Source organism: Telmatherina bonti (assembly GCF_933228915.1).
Source record: "Telmatherina bonti genome assembly, chromosome: 7".
NCBI classification, from domain to species: Eukaryota; Metazoa; Chordata; class Actinopteri; order Atheriniformes; family Telmatherinidae; genus Telmatherina; species Telmatherina bonti.
In genome coordinates, this window is record NC_136625.1 from 10805824 (window position 1) to 10822972 (window position 17149).

The following is a 17149-nucleotide window of genomic DNA, read 5'->3' on the forward strand; positions in this document are numbered from 1 at the left end:
AAAGACACAGAAGACCACACAACTCATGCTGCGTTAAAAGCCAGAGAATAAAAGTGAGTCTTAAGACTGTCGTACAGCTCTGATCAGCTGGTGCAGCTTTTTACGTTGTTCGTCATCTTTATCATTTGTAGTCTGGACTTTTTGCAACCGGCTGTTTAGCTTTGTGTTCTCATTCATAAATAACCTGCGAAGCATCTGCAGGCTCAGCGGCTCGGTCTGTCGCACAGACACAAACACACAAACTCGCTCTTTTAAGTTATTAGCACCTTAAAACATGCAGCTGAGTGCATGTGAAGAGCACGCACAGAAAGCAGCATATTGGTGGGCGGGGCTCCTGGCAGGATCAGGTAGCACATATATGCCTCCACACACGCATCACAGAGTACACACCTTCGCACACACTTGAGATGTTGTGAAGCGGACAGTGGGCGGACAGAAGGGTGTAAAAGATGAGGCGCTGCAGCCGTGGTGGGAGGTCCGCACAGACAGCAGAGACTGATGAAGTCTCTCAGTGGGATCAGCCTCCTGGTGCCTCAGATTTCTGTTGTCACCGCCTCGCTCTGCAGTCTTCACTCACTACCGGAAGGTTTTCATGTTGCTTCTCATGGCTGCAGCTTGTCGTCTCATTCCCCCACTTGACAAACAGCTGTTCCCTTAGCTGTGAACAGCCGAAACGTGCACTTTTTGGTGTTTGTTTTTACTTTGGATCCAGCATACAACATACTGTATGTGTTGAGATCTCAAACTTAAGTCGTGCTTTCTGCTCGTGTGCAGACGGAGATGAGCAGAGGCCTGTCTTTAAAATTGAGTGCGCTGTCCATCACAATGCCTCGTGGATTATTTGTGGTGCATTCTCTGCAGATACAGACTGTAAATATTAGCGTAAAGAGAAAGACAGACCAGCAGAGGAGTAATTCACTCAGTGAGAATTTACTCTGCAAGATCTCCTCGCTGGAGACAGCTGCCATCGTGATTTAGTCCCACGGAGGCGTCGGCTACGAGGACAAGAGTAAAGCATGTCATATTCAGCCTGTCAGCTGACCGAGCTGGTGATACTCAGAGAAATGCATCACTTGCAGTCGGTTAGTGAGACATGTTTGAGAAATGTCAACATGTTATTGTTTTATTGCAGCTCCACAATCTGGGTGTGTGTTCGGCTTCATTAACAACTTGAAACTCAAATACAGTTCTTCGCAAAAGTCTTGATCCACCCCTCATTTCTTTAGATTTTCCTTCCTTTGTTTGAATCTTTTAAAGTGTTTCTGCGGTTGTTCTCCAGACTTTGTGATTTATTTTTTTTTTCCAAAATGAGAATGGCTAAGGATAAAGCAGTTCAATAGGTTTTTGGCATATCTCAGCGTGTCTTAAAAACATGGTTGACTAAACCAAGTCTAAATAAAAAGACAGCAGATCAAAAGTATCTGAAAGTCCAGCAAAGACCTGACACAGGAGCTGAGAGGTGGATCTAAACCAGATTCCTTATCCTGAGACTAAAGAAGGTGGTACCCTGCATGTTTTGTTTTTTTTGTGTGTCTTGTTCAGCATTTAGGCAAGCAGAATGATGGTCTGGATGCTGTGTTCTGCTGAGCAAATTTACTTTGCCAAGGCAAGCTTTATACATATAATGATCCCCTTGACCTTCTGAATTTTTATTTTATTTCTATATTTATTTTGCGTTATTGTTTGCATTGTAGAGTTTGTACTGCTGGACCGGACCGGAGAGGACAGAAGAAAGACAAAAAGAGAAAGAAGAGAAAACACCTCATAGTGAAAGAGATAAAGAGAGAGGAAAAAAAACCCTAAAAGAAAACAACCTGCAGATGTATACATATATATACACATACATACATATATACATACACATATATATACCCTGCATGTTTTAGAAGCTTCCCTGCTGGACACACTTGGATCCCTGAGTTACACCTTTAGTTTTTATTTTTCACTGAATCCTCATCAGAAATCGGTAAAAACAGAACTGAAGAAGTGATGAATGTGGAAGTAGAAGAAGTAATGTGGAATTGTACGACTTCAGTCGCAGATATAAGAGCTTAAATCTCTGATTGTGCCTCTCAGTACAGCTCTGCTCTCTTGGAAACAGATGTTTAAGAAGTGTCAGCCGACAACACATCCTGACTGTGATGAATCAGCTCCTCTGTATCCATCCCCGTCTCTTTTAAACAACGCAAACCTGAACATGAGTCTCCTCTTCGCTCCTGCAGGTACGACTATGTGGAAGTTTACAACGGCGGCGACGAGTATTCGCCCATGCTGGGGAAGTTTTGTGGGAAAATCGCACCGTCTCCGATCATCTCCAGCGGTGGCCAGCTCCTCATCAAGTTTGTCTCCGACTACGAGACCCACGGGGCGGGATTCTCCGTCCGCTACGAGGTCTTCAAGACAGGTGAGTAGGGGCCTCTCTGCTTTTTTAGGTTGTGCTGACTAAATCTGCGGAAGTGCTTAATGCTAATTAGGTTATCCTGGGTTTTATTTTGTCACCTTTTGGATTAATGTCATGAATCACGCAGCGATACATGATGAAAACTAATCCCTGCTTCAACGTGTTTTGTGAGGTTGGCAGACTCTTCAAAGACAGCACCAGACGATTAAGAGATTAAACTACCTGTGAGTTGTGACTCAAAACTTGGACATTTTTGGCTTTACTTCTAACACCGATAATAATAATAAACATTTAAAATGGGAATGTGGTAAGAACATTGAATAACAACTTAGACAGAAACTCAGTGATTAGCAGTAATATATCCCTGTATTAGAGATATATTTGGATTTTTATTACCATTATAAATACATTTGCCATGAAGAAGATTTTATTAAAAGTAGAGAGTAAAAAAGAAAAACGGGAAGCAGACCGTGACATGTGCATTAAGTCAACAGCACAAAGTGAAGGCTTCATGTGTTAGTGCAACAATATTAACCATCAAATTATCAAATATCTGTGGAAATTTTTCAAGGCCAGGAATGGTAAATGGACTTGTACTTCTATAGCGCTTTTCTAGTCATACAGACCACTCAAAGCGCTTTACACTACTTGTCACATTCACCCATTCACACACACACACTCATTCAACACACTCATACCCCGATAGGCACATCGGGGGGCAGTTTAGGGTTCAGTGTCTGGCCCTAGGACACTTCGGCATTTCAGGGGAAGCCTGGAACCGATCCCCCAACTTACCAGTTGAAGGACAACTGCTCTTCCTCCTGAGCTCCAGCCGCCCCAGGAACATTTCTGCTGAAATACAAACCGCTTTTTATTATCTTTTTGTTTAATTTTCTATATGATCCCGTGATAAGAACATAAAATAATGTGTCAGGTTACACGTGGAGCTGGGAATCTTGAGATTTACCAACCTCTGGATACCTTCACAGCAAAAATGTTTGCTGGGGGCTCATCTGTTATTTAGTCCTGCATGAGCAGACAATCCATCGACTCCAGTTTAGAAGGAAAAAAGTCTCCAGTATTTCTTTTCATTTCATATCTGGAAATGATTTTTAATTCCCTGACCTTTACTGGGTGAAATAAACTGGTTTAAACTTTTAGTCTCGTAAGCTGGCATGGTTTGTTTTGAGACAACTGGGCTGGTTTTACTTTAAGAGGCATTTATTCTGTTAGATCCTTTATGAGTTTGCTGCTTAGACTCATTCCTTCAAATTAACTTTAAATTAGATGATTTTTTTCTTCATTCATCAGTGTAAAAATGATCAATTTGATATGAGGACATTCTGAAGATATGTTGCTTGAATAAAACTTGTCTTAATTTGTGAATAAGAAATCTATTGAAATGAATCAACTCCAGACCTACTGTCAGTCAGATGTCACATGTGATGAATAAAAAATAAGGATTTATTAACAGGATTTGGTAAATCCTAAAGAAAATATTTTTTAATTGCTTTTATTCAAACTGACAGAATCACAGATCACACTAAAAACAATAGATGAAGCCATAAAATGAGTTGAACAAATATTCCAACAAAAACTTTAAGCAGAAATAAAAGTATTTAGATTTGCCTTAGAGAATCAGATTAACCAAACAGCTCTGGCACAAGCTGCACAGAGCGCTGTGTGTTCTTCCACACGTGGGACGTTGTTTTCTCTTCCTGCCGGTTGTAATCAGCGACCACGTGGAAAGCTTCGCTCTTGTGTTTGCTTTCCATTTTCCGCGTAAATAAAACAGGATTAAAAACTCACTCATGCATCGTGTTTTTTATCTGAATCTGGCAGTGCAAACTCACCGCCATACGGAGAAGAATACAGCTTATGCTTTCAATGTGCTTTCAAGTCACATGACCTTTACAGAAGCATGCAGCTGTTCTGATGGATCTGAATGAGGATGTTCTGCTCTGTAGTTTTTGCATAATCCTGCAGCTAGCATTCATTCAGCTATGTGAGACTTTCAGAAGTTATTTGTCCATCAGCACATGGAGAGGACACCGTCTAGGGATGAACACGTGGGGAATTACAATAGTGTCAAGGCAACAGTGGATTAAGTTATTACTCCATCCTTATAAATGTTCAACCAGCAAAGCTCTCAAACGAAACAAAAGCACTTCTCAACATGGATCTTTCACCCTTTCATGGCCTTTCGGAAAAAATAACATTCATAAATACCTCTTTATTTGCGTGTTTGACGTCCTTGGTTCTTGTTAAACAGACAGAGCTGAACTTCTGCTCCACTGACCTCTGAGCTGCAAGCCAACCCGCCCAGGCTCACCGAAGGGACAGTGACTCCCAGGTGGGGCAGGATGCAGCCAGGATTGACCAACATAAACACTCCCTGTGTAGGAAGGAACCCCCGATCCCTTGTCCTACATTTGTATTTGCTCTCCCTCCTGGGTCCAGTTGAGTGGACGCCAAAACAGCAAATCTCCTGTGACCACTTCAATTTTCCACCAATGTAGCCTGGAGATAAATCAGATAAGAAGAAAAAGAAGCATGCACGAGATTCCTTCTCATTTTTTTGTTTGCACCCCAGAGAGTAATAACCATTAACAGACGATCCAGAAATACCAATCCCCTGGTGGGGATTTGAAAGTCAGAGAGCAATGCACATCTATCTGGAGAAAACAGATAGATGTGCTTTCTACTGTTCTTGAATGAGCCATGCTTTGAGCAGGGTTTAGAGGCCTGGCTCTTTGAGCTGGTCTGTAAACTATAAAGTAAGGCTGCACTTGTTGGTAGGAAACTTGACATTTCTGCTTGTATCGACTTTAATTTAAGGCTGCAAAGAGTATCTGTGACTGATGGCTGTCGGGGCGTTATTAGAAAGCCTGCATGGTAGTTAACCTGCAAAAGTAGGTCATCAAAGTTTTCAGGAGGAATGTTGAGCCTGACCATTTTTCATACAGATGCTCTTTCCTCTGAGAATCTTAGCTTTGATCCCCGATAATATAAACGAATGGGACTCATAGATTAGTTTTAGAGCTATTGTGTGACTTTGCTTTTTACTCGGAGAAAAACTGCAACTTTAAATTGCTCTGATCTGAAACAGACACTTTGTGATGGTGGTGAATTTTAAAACTAAGAGAGGCTGAGCAAAATGTTGTAAAGTTGCATTCAAAATGCATTAAAAACCAGCTAAAGTTAAAGTTATTTGTAAGAAAATATGCTGTGAATTATTTAAAGTGAGGACATTTAGAAGGTTCTCCGGAGATTTTGATAAATTTGTCTGTGTGATGTTTGAGAGCAAGATTTTATCCAAAATGTGGATACATTAAATGCGGAAAAATGCTTGCAAACTGAAACATTTGACTGCTGATTATCTAGCAACTGGAAACTTAGTCAGGTGAATGATGATTAATGGAAACCCAGTTTAAGATGAACTGTATGGAAATGGGCCCTGCTGGGACAGGCTCCATCTGCCGTGCGATCCTAATTGGACAAAGCGGTTAAGAAAGAAAATGTATGTAAATAGGGCTAACGTTTTAGCTATTTTTAACATGACTTCATAGAATAGTTTAGTTTTCTAGAAATTACAGCTACTAAGTTTTTAACCCAACATTTATTACATGCCTTTTTTCTGTTCATTTTTTTTTTTTTTTTTGTCAGACTGTGCAAAAATAAATAAATAAATAAAATAAAAAGCTAAATTTATGGAGATTTGTTTGAGAAGTAAAATATACAGCCAGAAGAAATGGTACAGTAAAAATATTAATAAAAATCTGAAATACTTTTGATCAAATTTGAAGTTGATTATGGGACTAGTCGTTTTATTTATGTCCAAACAGTGAAAAATATTTAGTTTAACCTTTAAGTTTTTGTGAGAATCTCAACTGATGTTAGCTTGTCTTTGCATGTTAGCAAAAGATCCACAGCTGCTGCTAAATGCACCTTGTAGAGACCAGTGGAAAACCAAAATGTTTTATCAGAAAAATCCAAACCATTACTCTGAATCAGGGGTGGAGCGAGAAGTGTGGGCGCTGCCCACCTCTTACTGGACACTTAATGTACCCACCTCAGTTAAACGACAGGTCACTGGTGGACAAAAACAGAAATATCCAGACCAGGCTTGGATCGCCAGCGTTACTATACCAGTTTAAAACGGTTGTTTTAAACTGTTTCCTAATTAGTAATTCTTTAAAACTATTTCCAGAAGAGAGTTTGTCCCTTTGCAAGTACAACTACTGATGTTATGTAAAACTATTAACCTCATGTTAGCATGTAGCTACGTAGCAGTGCTAATCTAGGCATATGGTAGCACTAGATTAGTTTTAATGTCAGGAAACATCATATTTAGATTGTAGTTGATTTATTTCAAAACACCACGTCAACGCAGTTCATAAACATTTTTCCATTGTGGCTGAAAATAAACTTCAAAACACTTTTACTTAGAGCTAACTAAGCTAGCACTGGATGATCCAGTTGGATTTAAACAAGAGGCTAGCAAGGCTGTTTTAAGCAAGTTACAGTATGAAAATGTAGAGAAATATAGCCTTTAACCAGAGAGATAGTACAGACTTTTTAGTAAAGACTAAGGGAACAGATCAGGCCAAGACGGACCCCAGCATGCAATGTGGAGCCATCACAAGGAGAACACAGTGATCCCCTTATTACACACCAAGCTCCACATTCTGCATTCCTAAAGCAACTAAGCAGCACGTCAGCAGTGTATGTGTTAGAGAGAAACACAATAATTTCCTTTAGTTGCTATAGCAATGGTCCCCTGATCAAGTTTTGTCCACCGTCTAATGTTGCCAAAAGTTCTGATCTACATCTGGGAGCAGGAGTGAGGTTTAGATGTCACATATGTAAATTTGCAGCTGCACAGCATTTATGATTGCCAGAAAAACGCGGCAACATTTTTCCTGTTGTATTCGAGCGCGCCTGGCTGCTGTCAGCTGCAGGAAAAACTCCTCAGAACATTCTGGTAATTTATGTGCATGTGTGTGTGTTATTTCATGTATTTACATAAGATTCCCATATTTATGTCTTTTTGTGACGTCTTTGTGCATGTAGCTGCCTCTCTTTGTGATGGAGTGTGTGTGTGCGCATCTGGTTTCCTTTGTGAGTGTGTGTGCAACAGACAGGTGTGTGGGACCTCAGGCTCATTTAGCTAATGGGTTGTTTGTCCTTGGAGGCAACAGGGGTGACCTGCAGATGAGATGGATGCTCTGGCATAGAAGAGCAGCTCTGAAACTAGGACAGAAGTGTCTGTATGTGCGTGTGTGTGCGTGCATGTGTGTGCTGGCCTCAATATCGGTCCTCCACCTCCTAACAAGTTAAAAATGGTGCTTGTGCTCACTCAGGTAATCCCTCTGCCATGCTGGTACCTTCCCTCTTGCCACATTTAAAATCCATTACAGTCAGAGCAGGAAACTGTAACTCACTGTTAAATGGAGCTGTTCTGGTTACAAACAGGCTTTACATTCTGCTGAGACCCCCCAGCTTTGTCTCTCACTGGCACTCATACCCCTCTTTGTTTTTCTCCCTTTAGTTTGGATTCATCTTTATTGCCAAACGAATGCAATCTCACACAAGGACGAGTAATAATGCATGAAATATGGTGATTTCTTAAACAGACAAGGTTTAATTTATTTGTCACACATTTAAAAAAAAAAAGTTTGATTAAAGGGGCTTATAGATGAGATATCAATAAATAAATAAATAATATAGAAATATTTTTATGTTTCTTGGTGAAGAGACAAGCAGCAGCTATTGACTGTATAAAAGATGGACGGAGCCTCCATGACGTCACCCGTAGGTTTCTGAATAGCTGTCACATGAAGTCACATGTTTGTACAATTTTATCATGGCTTTAAAGAACCGAAATAAAAACAAAAACCAAAACTTTTCCAAACACTAGTCTTTAACACTAGAACCGCCAAGCGGGTCATTTTTACCTCCTTGGCTCTTCAAACACTTATATCTCTATTAAAATAAAATCCCTATTTCTCCAAATTCATCACTTTTCCTGAAATGGGTCCAGTGAACTTATAGTGAATTTTGGTGAGTGTGTGATCACAACAAAAAGAAACCTGAGCATAAATATCTAGAACCACCAATGGGGTAATTTCTACCGCCTAATGAAATGCATTGTTGTCATCTGTCAGATGTTTTTCGCGCCACGCCCATTCGTGCCACTCCCGGTTGCTTCGTAACGCACGTGAGTTTGACAGCTGTCAAAGATTAAGAGGATTTTATGATCGCTGAATTTGAGAAATGGATAAATACAAGAGATATATGAATGCCAAAGAAGCTTGGTTATTATTTCAAGAACTGAGTGACAGAGAACTAGCTCTGGATGACGGTGGAGGATTCTGACGAGACGGTGGAGGAATCAGTAGCTGGAGGAAGTGATAATCTGTCTCTTTTACCCGATAACGAGTCATCTAGTGAGCAAGAGGAGCTGATCGCACATTGCCACATCACACGTCGTTCTTGTATGCGAGTGAATGAAAAATAGGTTGAAGAGCAGCGCTTATTTATCTTACTGTAAAATTAATTAGAATATTGAAATATGTTATTTTGTTAATTAATATATGTTTTCTACTGTTTAGCTAGTTTTTTAAAAGTCTCAATTATAACTATTAACATAATAAATGGAATCAAACAACTTCAAAGCATCTTTGTGTTATTTTTTCTGTTGCAGCAGGGGGTGGAAAAAATTACCCTTCTCTGCGGTTCTAGGAGTATTGGAATGTTGGCGGTTCTAGTGTTAAACCTGATGAGTAAATGCTCTGTAAGAGTAGCTTCAAAGCTAGCAGCTAGCTAGCTAGCTAGCTTACATAGCAGGACGCTAGCTTCCTGCTACATCTGTCGTTTACAGTTTGCCGTCTGCAACCTTTACGCCAACTTACTGGCACTTTACTGCTGCCTTTCTGTCATTTAACATGGGGAAATAATTGTTCTTGAACATTTACAGATCCTAATTAAATTGGCATGTAATACATCAAGATCAATCGATTAAATAGTGAATCACTTCGTCCCTAACTGACAGTTTGTTGTTGTTGTTGGTTTATTTTGCTTTCAATTGCGGTAAAAAGAAAAAAAAAAAAGTCTTATTCGACACAAAAAGAAGTTTCTAATTTTAGTTTTGTTATATTTTTGTTATTTTGCACTTTTCTGACATTCAGGAAGCCATAGTGTTGAGAAGTGGTTTGCGTTATTTTCATAACTGACTTGTGCTTGCAATTTCCTACAAGGAAGTCATTGTGGTTTGCCATGTATTCACTGTTTTCTTTCAGTATTAGATGCATCAGTTGTCCCATGTTGTTTTGCCATCACAAACCCTCTCTGTGATGGAGTCAGCCAGACTGGTCGGCATGCACTCTGCAACTTTCACACAAAAAGCTGCAGCTTTCCTCCATCTCTAGGCTGATCCTGTAACCAGGATCAGCCTAGAGATGGAGAGTCGGTGCAGTTTCATTTCATTTCAGCTGTTTGTGACATACGCCTTCATTGTGGCTTCATCCCTCATTTCTATCCCTCTCCTCCCGTCTGTCATTACCAGAAAAAAACCTCAAACACGGCCGCAGAAAGCAGCCACCCTCCTCTAGATGACATGTTCTGTTTGGTTTTACCGACGGCCCCTGGCAGCGGTTGGCATTGAGTGTTTTGCTGCAGTGCTTGGTCACATCACTCCACCCTCTGCTGACCACAAAATACATTTTCATTTATGAATGATAGCCGAGTGAGGCCTCCTCATCGTCTTGGAACTATATTTGTCCCATCTTTCTCTTTTAATTGCAGGTTTTCAAACTAGAAACACATGTCTGTCGCTTCTATTTTTTATTTTAAGGGGGCAACTTTCCCACCGCAGCTGATTGAAGGATTTCAGTTTTTTTTTTCTAAAATAGATGAAAATGACAAATGGATGGCTGAAAAGATGAGAGATGAGGGTAATACGTTGTTAAGAAAAATTGGAGACCCCCATGGTATGTGTGATCTGAAAGATCTTGTCATTAACCAGGTGATAAAATCAGGTAAATACAACTACAGATGAACAGCCATGTTGTTATTTACAGAACTAATAACAAAAGCAGCTTGTGGAACCACGGCTAGCAGAAAGAACTTGAAGTAATCGCTTTCTGATTGATGTTATTGTGGTAGTTTGACTTCCTCTTATGTTTTGTTTCAGTTTAAAGGTGGAGTGTGTAAGATTTTCAATATTTTCAAAATAAATGAACTAAAAAATAACTACAATCATAATTAGATAGTTTTTTAAACATGTAGGTTCCAGTCTGTCCATATTTGGTGCGTTATTAAATTACAAGTTTAATTAATGACAAATGAAAAAAAGCACTTTTTTTTTACTGGCAGGCAAACTTTTAAGAAGGGTCTTTGTCATTATTTAAACTTGTAATTTATTAATCCATCAAATATGGACAGACTGGAATCTACATGTTTAAAAAAAAAACCTATTTAATTATGATTGTTGTTATTTTTTTAGTTATTTTAATTTCAAAATACTGAACATCTTACATACTCCACCTTTAAGGAGGAGTTAATTATTTATGGGATTAGTTCAGGCAGTTTTTACTGTCAGAAACATGTCCTCATGTCTAATTCTTAAACACTTTGCTGAACAAAAGAGATCATGATCAGTTCAGTGACTGCAAGGTGTCCAGGTACTGTGTCTGCAACTAACCCTAAACCTAGCCAAAGTTATCTTCCACCCACCACTGTTTTTAACCCTGTAATAAGCTGATCGACCTTTTGGAAGAACAAACGTTCAAGTGATTAATGAAGCTTATTGAAAATGAGTAGAAATAAACCTGCCTGAGCCATGTCTGCCACTTGCTTTGGGCATGTAAAGTTCTCCTAATACTGTTTAACAGTTTCACTAATGTTTCTGTATTATTATCTCCATCTCAAACATTTGTTTAACAATAGTTCATTCTTACACAAGAACAAAGAAAAATGCATTTTTCTTAGAGGGAACTTGAAAAGGGTTAAGAGTAAAAAGTTTAGTGGTTTGTTCAAATGTAGCTTTAAAACCAAATCAAAGCTTTCACTCAATCTTTTTCTACTTTTATTATCATGAGCGTTAATAATTAACATGCTAACTGTTACAGTGTTTCTGAATTTTGCATGGTCTGACTATGGGCTGAAATTGCAGGAATATCCATTCTTGACTAGGTTGATAAATATCTTAAGTTTCCACTTGTCACTAATCATTCCCACTGTCAAATTAAAGGTTGTGACGTGTTTGAAAAATGACCTTATATTCCTTCACAGATTGATAAGTAACATTGTTTTTGTAAGATCATTGCTGATGTCTTTCGTCTCTTTGATTTTTCTTTATACATATAAGGATTATTTTTAATTTGTGCATTTGTACATAGTTACACAAGTTTGTTGCTGCAGCCATGCAAATGCAGAATGCTGCAGACCAGCATGATTCTTAAGTTTGTGCTCTGATTTGATGACGATCAGTGTGATGGAGACGTGTGGCTCCATCACCAATGACTGCTGAATAGTGAATAGCTGATACAAAAGTTAAATAAATAATGACAATAAGTAAGCACGCTGATTAATTGTTTATTTAAATTGTGCAAAGTCGAATGCTGCTAGTTGTTTGAGGAGGGGGACCGGCCATCTTCCTCTGTGAGGAGAATTTTAATTAGCATTGTTCTATTGAAAACTTCCTAAACATTTTTACCTTGTTATAGTTTCAAGTTTGTATATTTAAATGCTAACGTTACTATTTACCTCTTGTCTTCTTGGCAGAGCACAGGAGCTAAAAGAGGGAAGAGCTGCTGGAACATACTATGTTAACAAGGAAGGGGGTGTAGAGCAAAGATAATTTAGTTTTACGCGCAGAATGAGGTTACATAGTTATTGACTAATTTATATATATATATATATATATATATATATATATATATATATATATATATATATATATATATATATATATATATATATATATATATATATGTGTGTGTAGAGAGAGAGAGAGAGAGAGAGAGAGATGTGTATATGTAAATATTTATGCTTTGTTGTGTTTGATGCTTGTAGATATATGTTAACATTTTGTGTTTGTTATTGTAGCCCAACCTCAATGGGCTGATCTCTTGAGGTTTGGCAGCAGGAGGGTATAAAAGCCTGCTGTTTCTTTGGGGAATGTGATATTGGTCAGTTTCTGCATGGAAATAAAGAGTGGTACTTATTCTTTGGACTATAAAGCAGTCTCACATCCTTTCATATCAATCGTTTGACTGACGGCCAACTGACAATCAACTAATCGCGTTAACTTGATTTGCAGTTCCTGGCTGCTTCTTTTAAAATTTTTAAATAAATTTTTATTAAAAGACACTAAAATAATGATCATAAATCACATTTAGTTTTACTTCATTTGAATCTGGCCTGTTTTTGGTGTATATCCTACAATGCTGCAAGACGTGAGATTTGCATAAAGCAGATCTTTGTTCAGTGATAACATGATGGCCAACAACAGATTTTCTGGACATTTTGACATGAAATCTCATTAATTTTCTGCCCTTACAGATACACAGCATCCTGCATTTTCAGCCCAGCTGCACCTTTTCGTACACAATCCAGAACAGTCGGGCAGAATCAAAGCCTGCCTCATCCCTCGCCGCCCATCCCTCCTCATCGTTTATCATTTCGTCCTTTTAATGACACCACCTGTGTCAACAGCAAGGGGTCCTCTGGAGTGTGTGTGTGTGTGTGTGTGTGTGTGTGTGCCTTTGCATTTCTGCTTGTGTGGATTTGTGTTTGCTGGCGTGCTCAGATAACACGCAGGTCACATCTGGCCTGGCAACATGAGAACGCTCCTGCCCCCTGACACATTCACTCGCACACACTCGCAGTTTCTGCCCCCGAGGGATGCTTGACCCTCATCCCCGCTTCGTGTAGACTCCCTTTTGCACTCATCAGTCACTGTCTTGTAACATCGTTCATGTCACTTTTCGACAAGCGAGGTGTGAGCTGCCAGCCGGGTTGACTGATGCGACTCGACGCGGAGATTTTTCACGAGCGGTATCGACAGTGTGGATGCGACCGTGTCCAAAAGATGGCAATGAGCAGCTGCCAAGCTGGCCAGCTGCTATGCACTTTTATCAGGAAGCTGCTATGTGCTGCTTTTTTTTTTCCTCTTAGTGCTGCATTTTCTGAGTGTGTGAAGTTTTTTCTGTAATCTGAAGACCGAGTCAGTATCTGTGTTTTGTGGTCTAACAGACAAGGATCGCATTTTTAGGAATTTAGAGCAAAGTTTCATCACATGTAAATGTTCAAGCAAAGAAAACAAAGCCATAATTTTTTGTGACACTCCTCTTGCAAAAATGGAGTAAAAGGTTGGAAGCAGCTGGAGGAGTATGTTGCAACAAAGTTTCTCAATGAAAAAGAAGTAATTAATGCTACATGAGCTAACACTTGTTTTGAAATGTTTATATGAACATCTGATATCAACCTTTCAAACAAATAAAAGTTCTTATTGGCCAACGGAGGCTTGAAAAGGTTTCATATAAGTGTAAGGAGTTTAAACTCAGTTTGACAGTGTGTATACAAACGGAGTGAAATGAGGATCATTATCTTCATCGCAAGTGGTCGACTAACAGAGGACATGTGGCAATCCATGAGGTCAAAAAGAGTCAAACTCATAAGGAAGTTAAAGCCTTTCACGTGTGTTAATGTTGCAGGGGTTTTGATGGATCGCACCATGATCCATCTCTGAGAATTGAGAGATTACGGGAAGAATTAACAGATTTTATGAACAGTCAGACAGAAGTTTTCTGGTGCTTTATGTATGGTGGAAAGTAAACTCTGAACATGCAAGATTATCTTCTAAGATAGCATCAGTTTATATGGAACATGGTGGTGGTAGTGTCATGGTTTGGAATGGACCAGAATGACTTCCTCTCAATTATGGAAAGACCTTTTTTGAATAAAAATGAACATCACTACATCCATTATGCAACTGCATCCTTCCTTAAAGTGGTTTAAGGCTTCAGATGATGACTCTGCATATTGGTCTTTTTACTAGAGAGCAGTAAAAGAAGAATTATAGTAATGGTTCTGATGTTAAAGTCCTGCTTTAAATCCATTAGAAAACTTTGTGATGGGACAGAAAGAGAGTTTATGTAAGAAAACCCAATAAATACCCCTGAGTTAAGTCAGTTCTGTACACAGTAATGAGCTAAAAAAAAAAAATCCTCCAAGAAGAGGAACAGGACTGATCAATAGTTATTGAAACAAGATATTAATCCAGAAAGTGCTGACACCTGACCCTGAAAGCACAGAATCATGTACATTTACTTATTATATTATATTATATTATATTATATTATATTATATTATATTATATTATATTATATTATATTATATTATATTATATTATATTTACATTTACATGTAAATTACATAAGGCAAATTGTCTATGCTACTTCTTTATTGTGTTTTGTTGTCTTTTTTACTTTTAGGATATTATGTAAATATTCATAAGCCATTTTATTTAATCAGTGTGCATTCAGTGAGTTTATGAAACCTGCCATGAGAATGTAAATTAAAATATATTAATTAATTGTGTCATACAACAGAAAAACAAAAAAACAAAGCAAACAAGACCATTAAAGATAATTACATCCAACAGATTATGAAGCTGCAATTGGATCATTTTTTGGGTTAATGTGTGTTCAATAATTGTCTCTAATGAGTTAATAGGGTGGTTCCAGGCTGTCTGTGAGTTTATCTGCATGTGCTTGTTGCTGTTTACTGGTCACCAGTCTCACAGGGTCTGAAATGTTCAATAAAAACAACCCACTGCAGTCACAACACAGACTCAGACGGCTCCGTCGGGGGAGGAAATGAATCCTGTCAATACAGCAAAGATTCGGTTTTTGGAGCATCTTCAAAAGTCCTGTGATGGTTCTCAGAGGTTATTAAATCGATTCAAGTCAGAAGCATGTCAAAGAGAAAAATTGAACTTCTCTGTTTAAAAGACCTCCCTTTCTTTCATTTCTACCATCTTTTAGAGGAATATGTCACACTGAGCCTTAGAAAGATGCTCCAGAGAGATCAAAGCTGCAAAGATGTCTCAAGCTGCCAAAGATAAAGACACTCAAACAAGCTTATAGTGCACTCTTTTTATGTTTCAGAGTGATTTTTTTCAGCTTTAGTGACAGAAAAGGTCACAAATCTGACCACAATAACAAATCCAATCGACACAAAACCTCTTTAGAACATTCTGGCACCACAGTGACCCTCCTGTTAAAATCATAAAGTATAAAGGAACATGGCAGAATTTATTTCTCTTTCCCAAGAACATTCATTATGGCGATAAAACTTCTTTAAAGTCCTATTCAAAGTGATAGTAAAGTCACCCATCATCGCCCTCTAACCCCTGCAGAGTTCACACCTCTGTCCCGGCACGAATAAGTCACTCTGTCCAAACACCTCTTGACATTTTAAAAACTAATGCGTATCATCTCTCCTCGCAGGTCCAGAATGTTCCAGGAACTTCACGGCTCCCAGAGGCGTCATCAAAACGCCAGGCTTCCCGGAGAAGTATCCCAACAACCTGGACTGCACTTTCATGATTTTCGCCCCCAAGATGTCGGAGATTGTGGTGGAGTTCGACAGCTTTGACATGGAGCCCGACACCACGCCGCCGCCGGGCGCGCTGTGCCGATACGACTGGCTGGAGATCTGGGACGGCTTCCCCGCAGGTGAGTAGACAGATCGGCTCTGACAAACACGGAGACTGAAGGTGAAAACACATTCACCTTGTACAAAAAGAGGTGTGAAAGCAGGATAACTCCGTTTGAGACGATCTTTAAAGCAGAGTTTCCAGAGAAGCTGCAAAATGAGGCTCGCTCATTTGAATTTTAAAAAGAAGAAAAAGGAAATGTCACACTGCACACTAGTTGCTGCAAAGAACTGAGAGCGAAAGAACTGAGCTGCTTCTCTAAAGGTAGATTGTGAGATCATGAAAAATGGGTTGCGGAGACAGCTGAAGAAGAGGAAGAGTAGGAACGATGGAGGAAGGCAGGGTTGCTGAGGCAGACTCGGGAAGCAGGAGAGGGAAGGATGAGAAGAGCTCAGGACAGCTTCCCTCTGTGGACGCTGACAGGAAACAAACAGACATGTGAAGGTGAAACGGAAGAGGACTGTGAGGGGAAAAGGATGGATACTTCCCCGCAGGTGGGGTGAGTCAGGATTCACAGCTGGGGGAGGGGAACAGGTATTTCATTCCTAATCAAGACGACTACAGATGTAATTATTCAAATTATTTAAACTCTTGAAATGCCAGTTTAATCACATGATATCACTTTTTATTTAAAAAAAATAATACATATGAGTTATTATGCATAATAGATTCTGACTGGCTGGGGATTGTAGTTAATAATCCGTGTTAAATAGACTAAAAATATGTAACAACGTTAATTTTGATACATTCTTAGCTTTTTTATTCTCTCAAATCACTCCATAAACGTCAGTACTATCAAATCTACCAAATATGTAATTATTCAAATCATTCTCACCCTTTATGTTTCAATTAGATTATAGTCTGTGACATTTCTACATAAAACTTCTATATTATAGATGTTTAAGAACTGAGAAAATATTTTCTATATATTCTGATTAGTTCAAATGCACCAAAATAAGTAAAACATGGATCTTTAAATTAAATCCCTCTCCACTAACATCTACTTAATGAAAAATAACTTG

At 38.9% G+C, this 17149-nt stretch overlaps 1 protein-coding gene across 1 annotated transcript in view; it reads left to right on the top strand.

The window, feature by feature from the left end:
• LOC306758616 (neuropilin-1a-like) overlaps positions 1-17149 on the top strand; it is a 101511-nt gene that overhangs the window by 30711 nt on the left and 53651 nt on the right. The window contains exons 3-4 of the mRNA XM_079243952.1: positions 2223-2404; positions 15919-16146. Coding sequence (XP_079100078.1) covers positions 2223-2404; positions 15919-16146 — 410 coding nt within the window. The remainder of the gene's footprint in view (positions 1-2222; positions 2405-15918; positions 16147-17149) is intronic.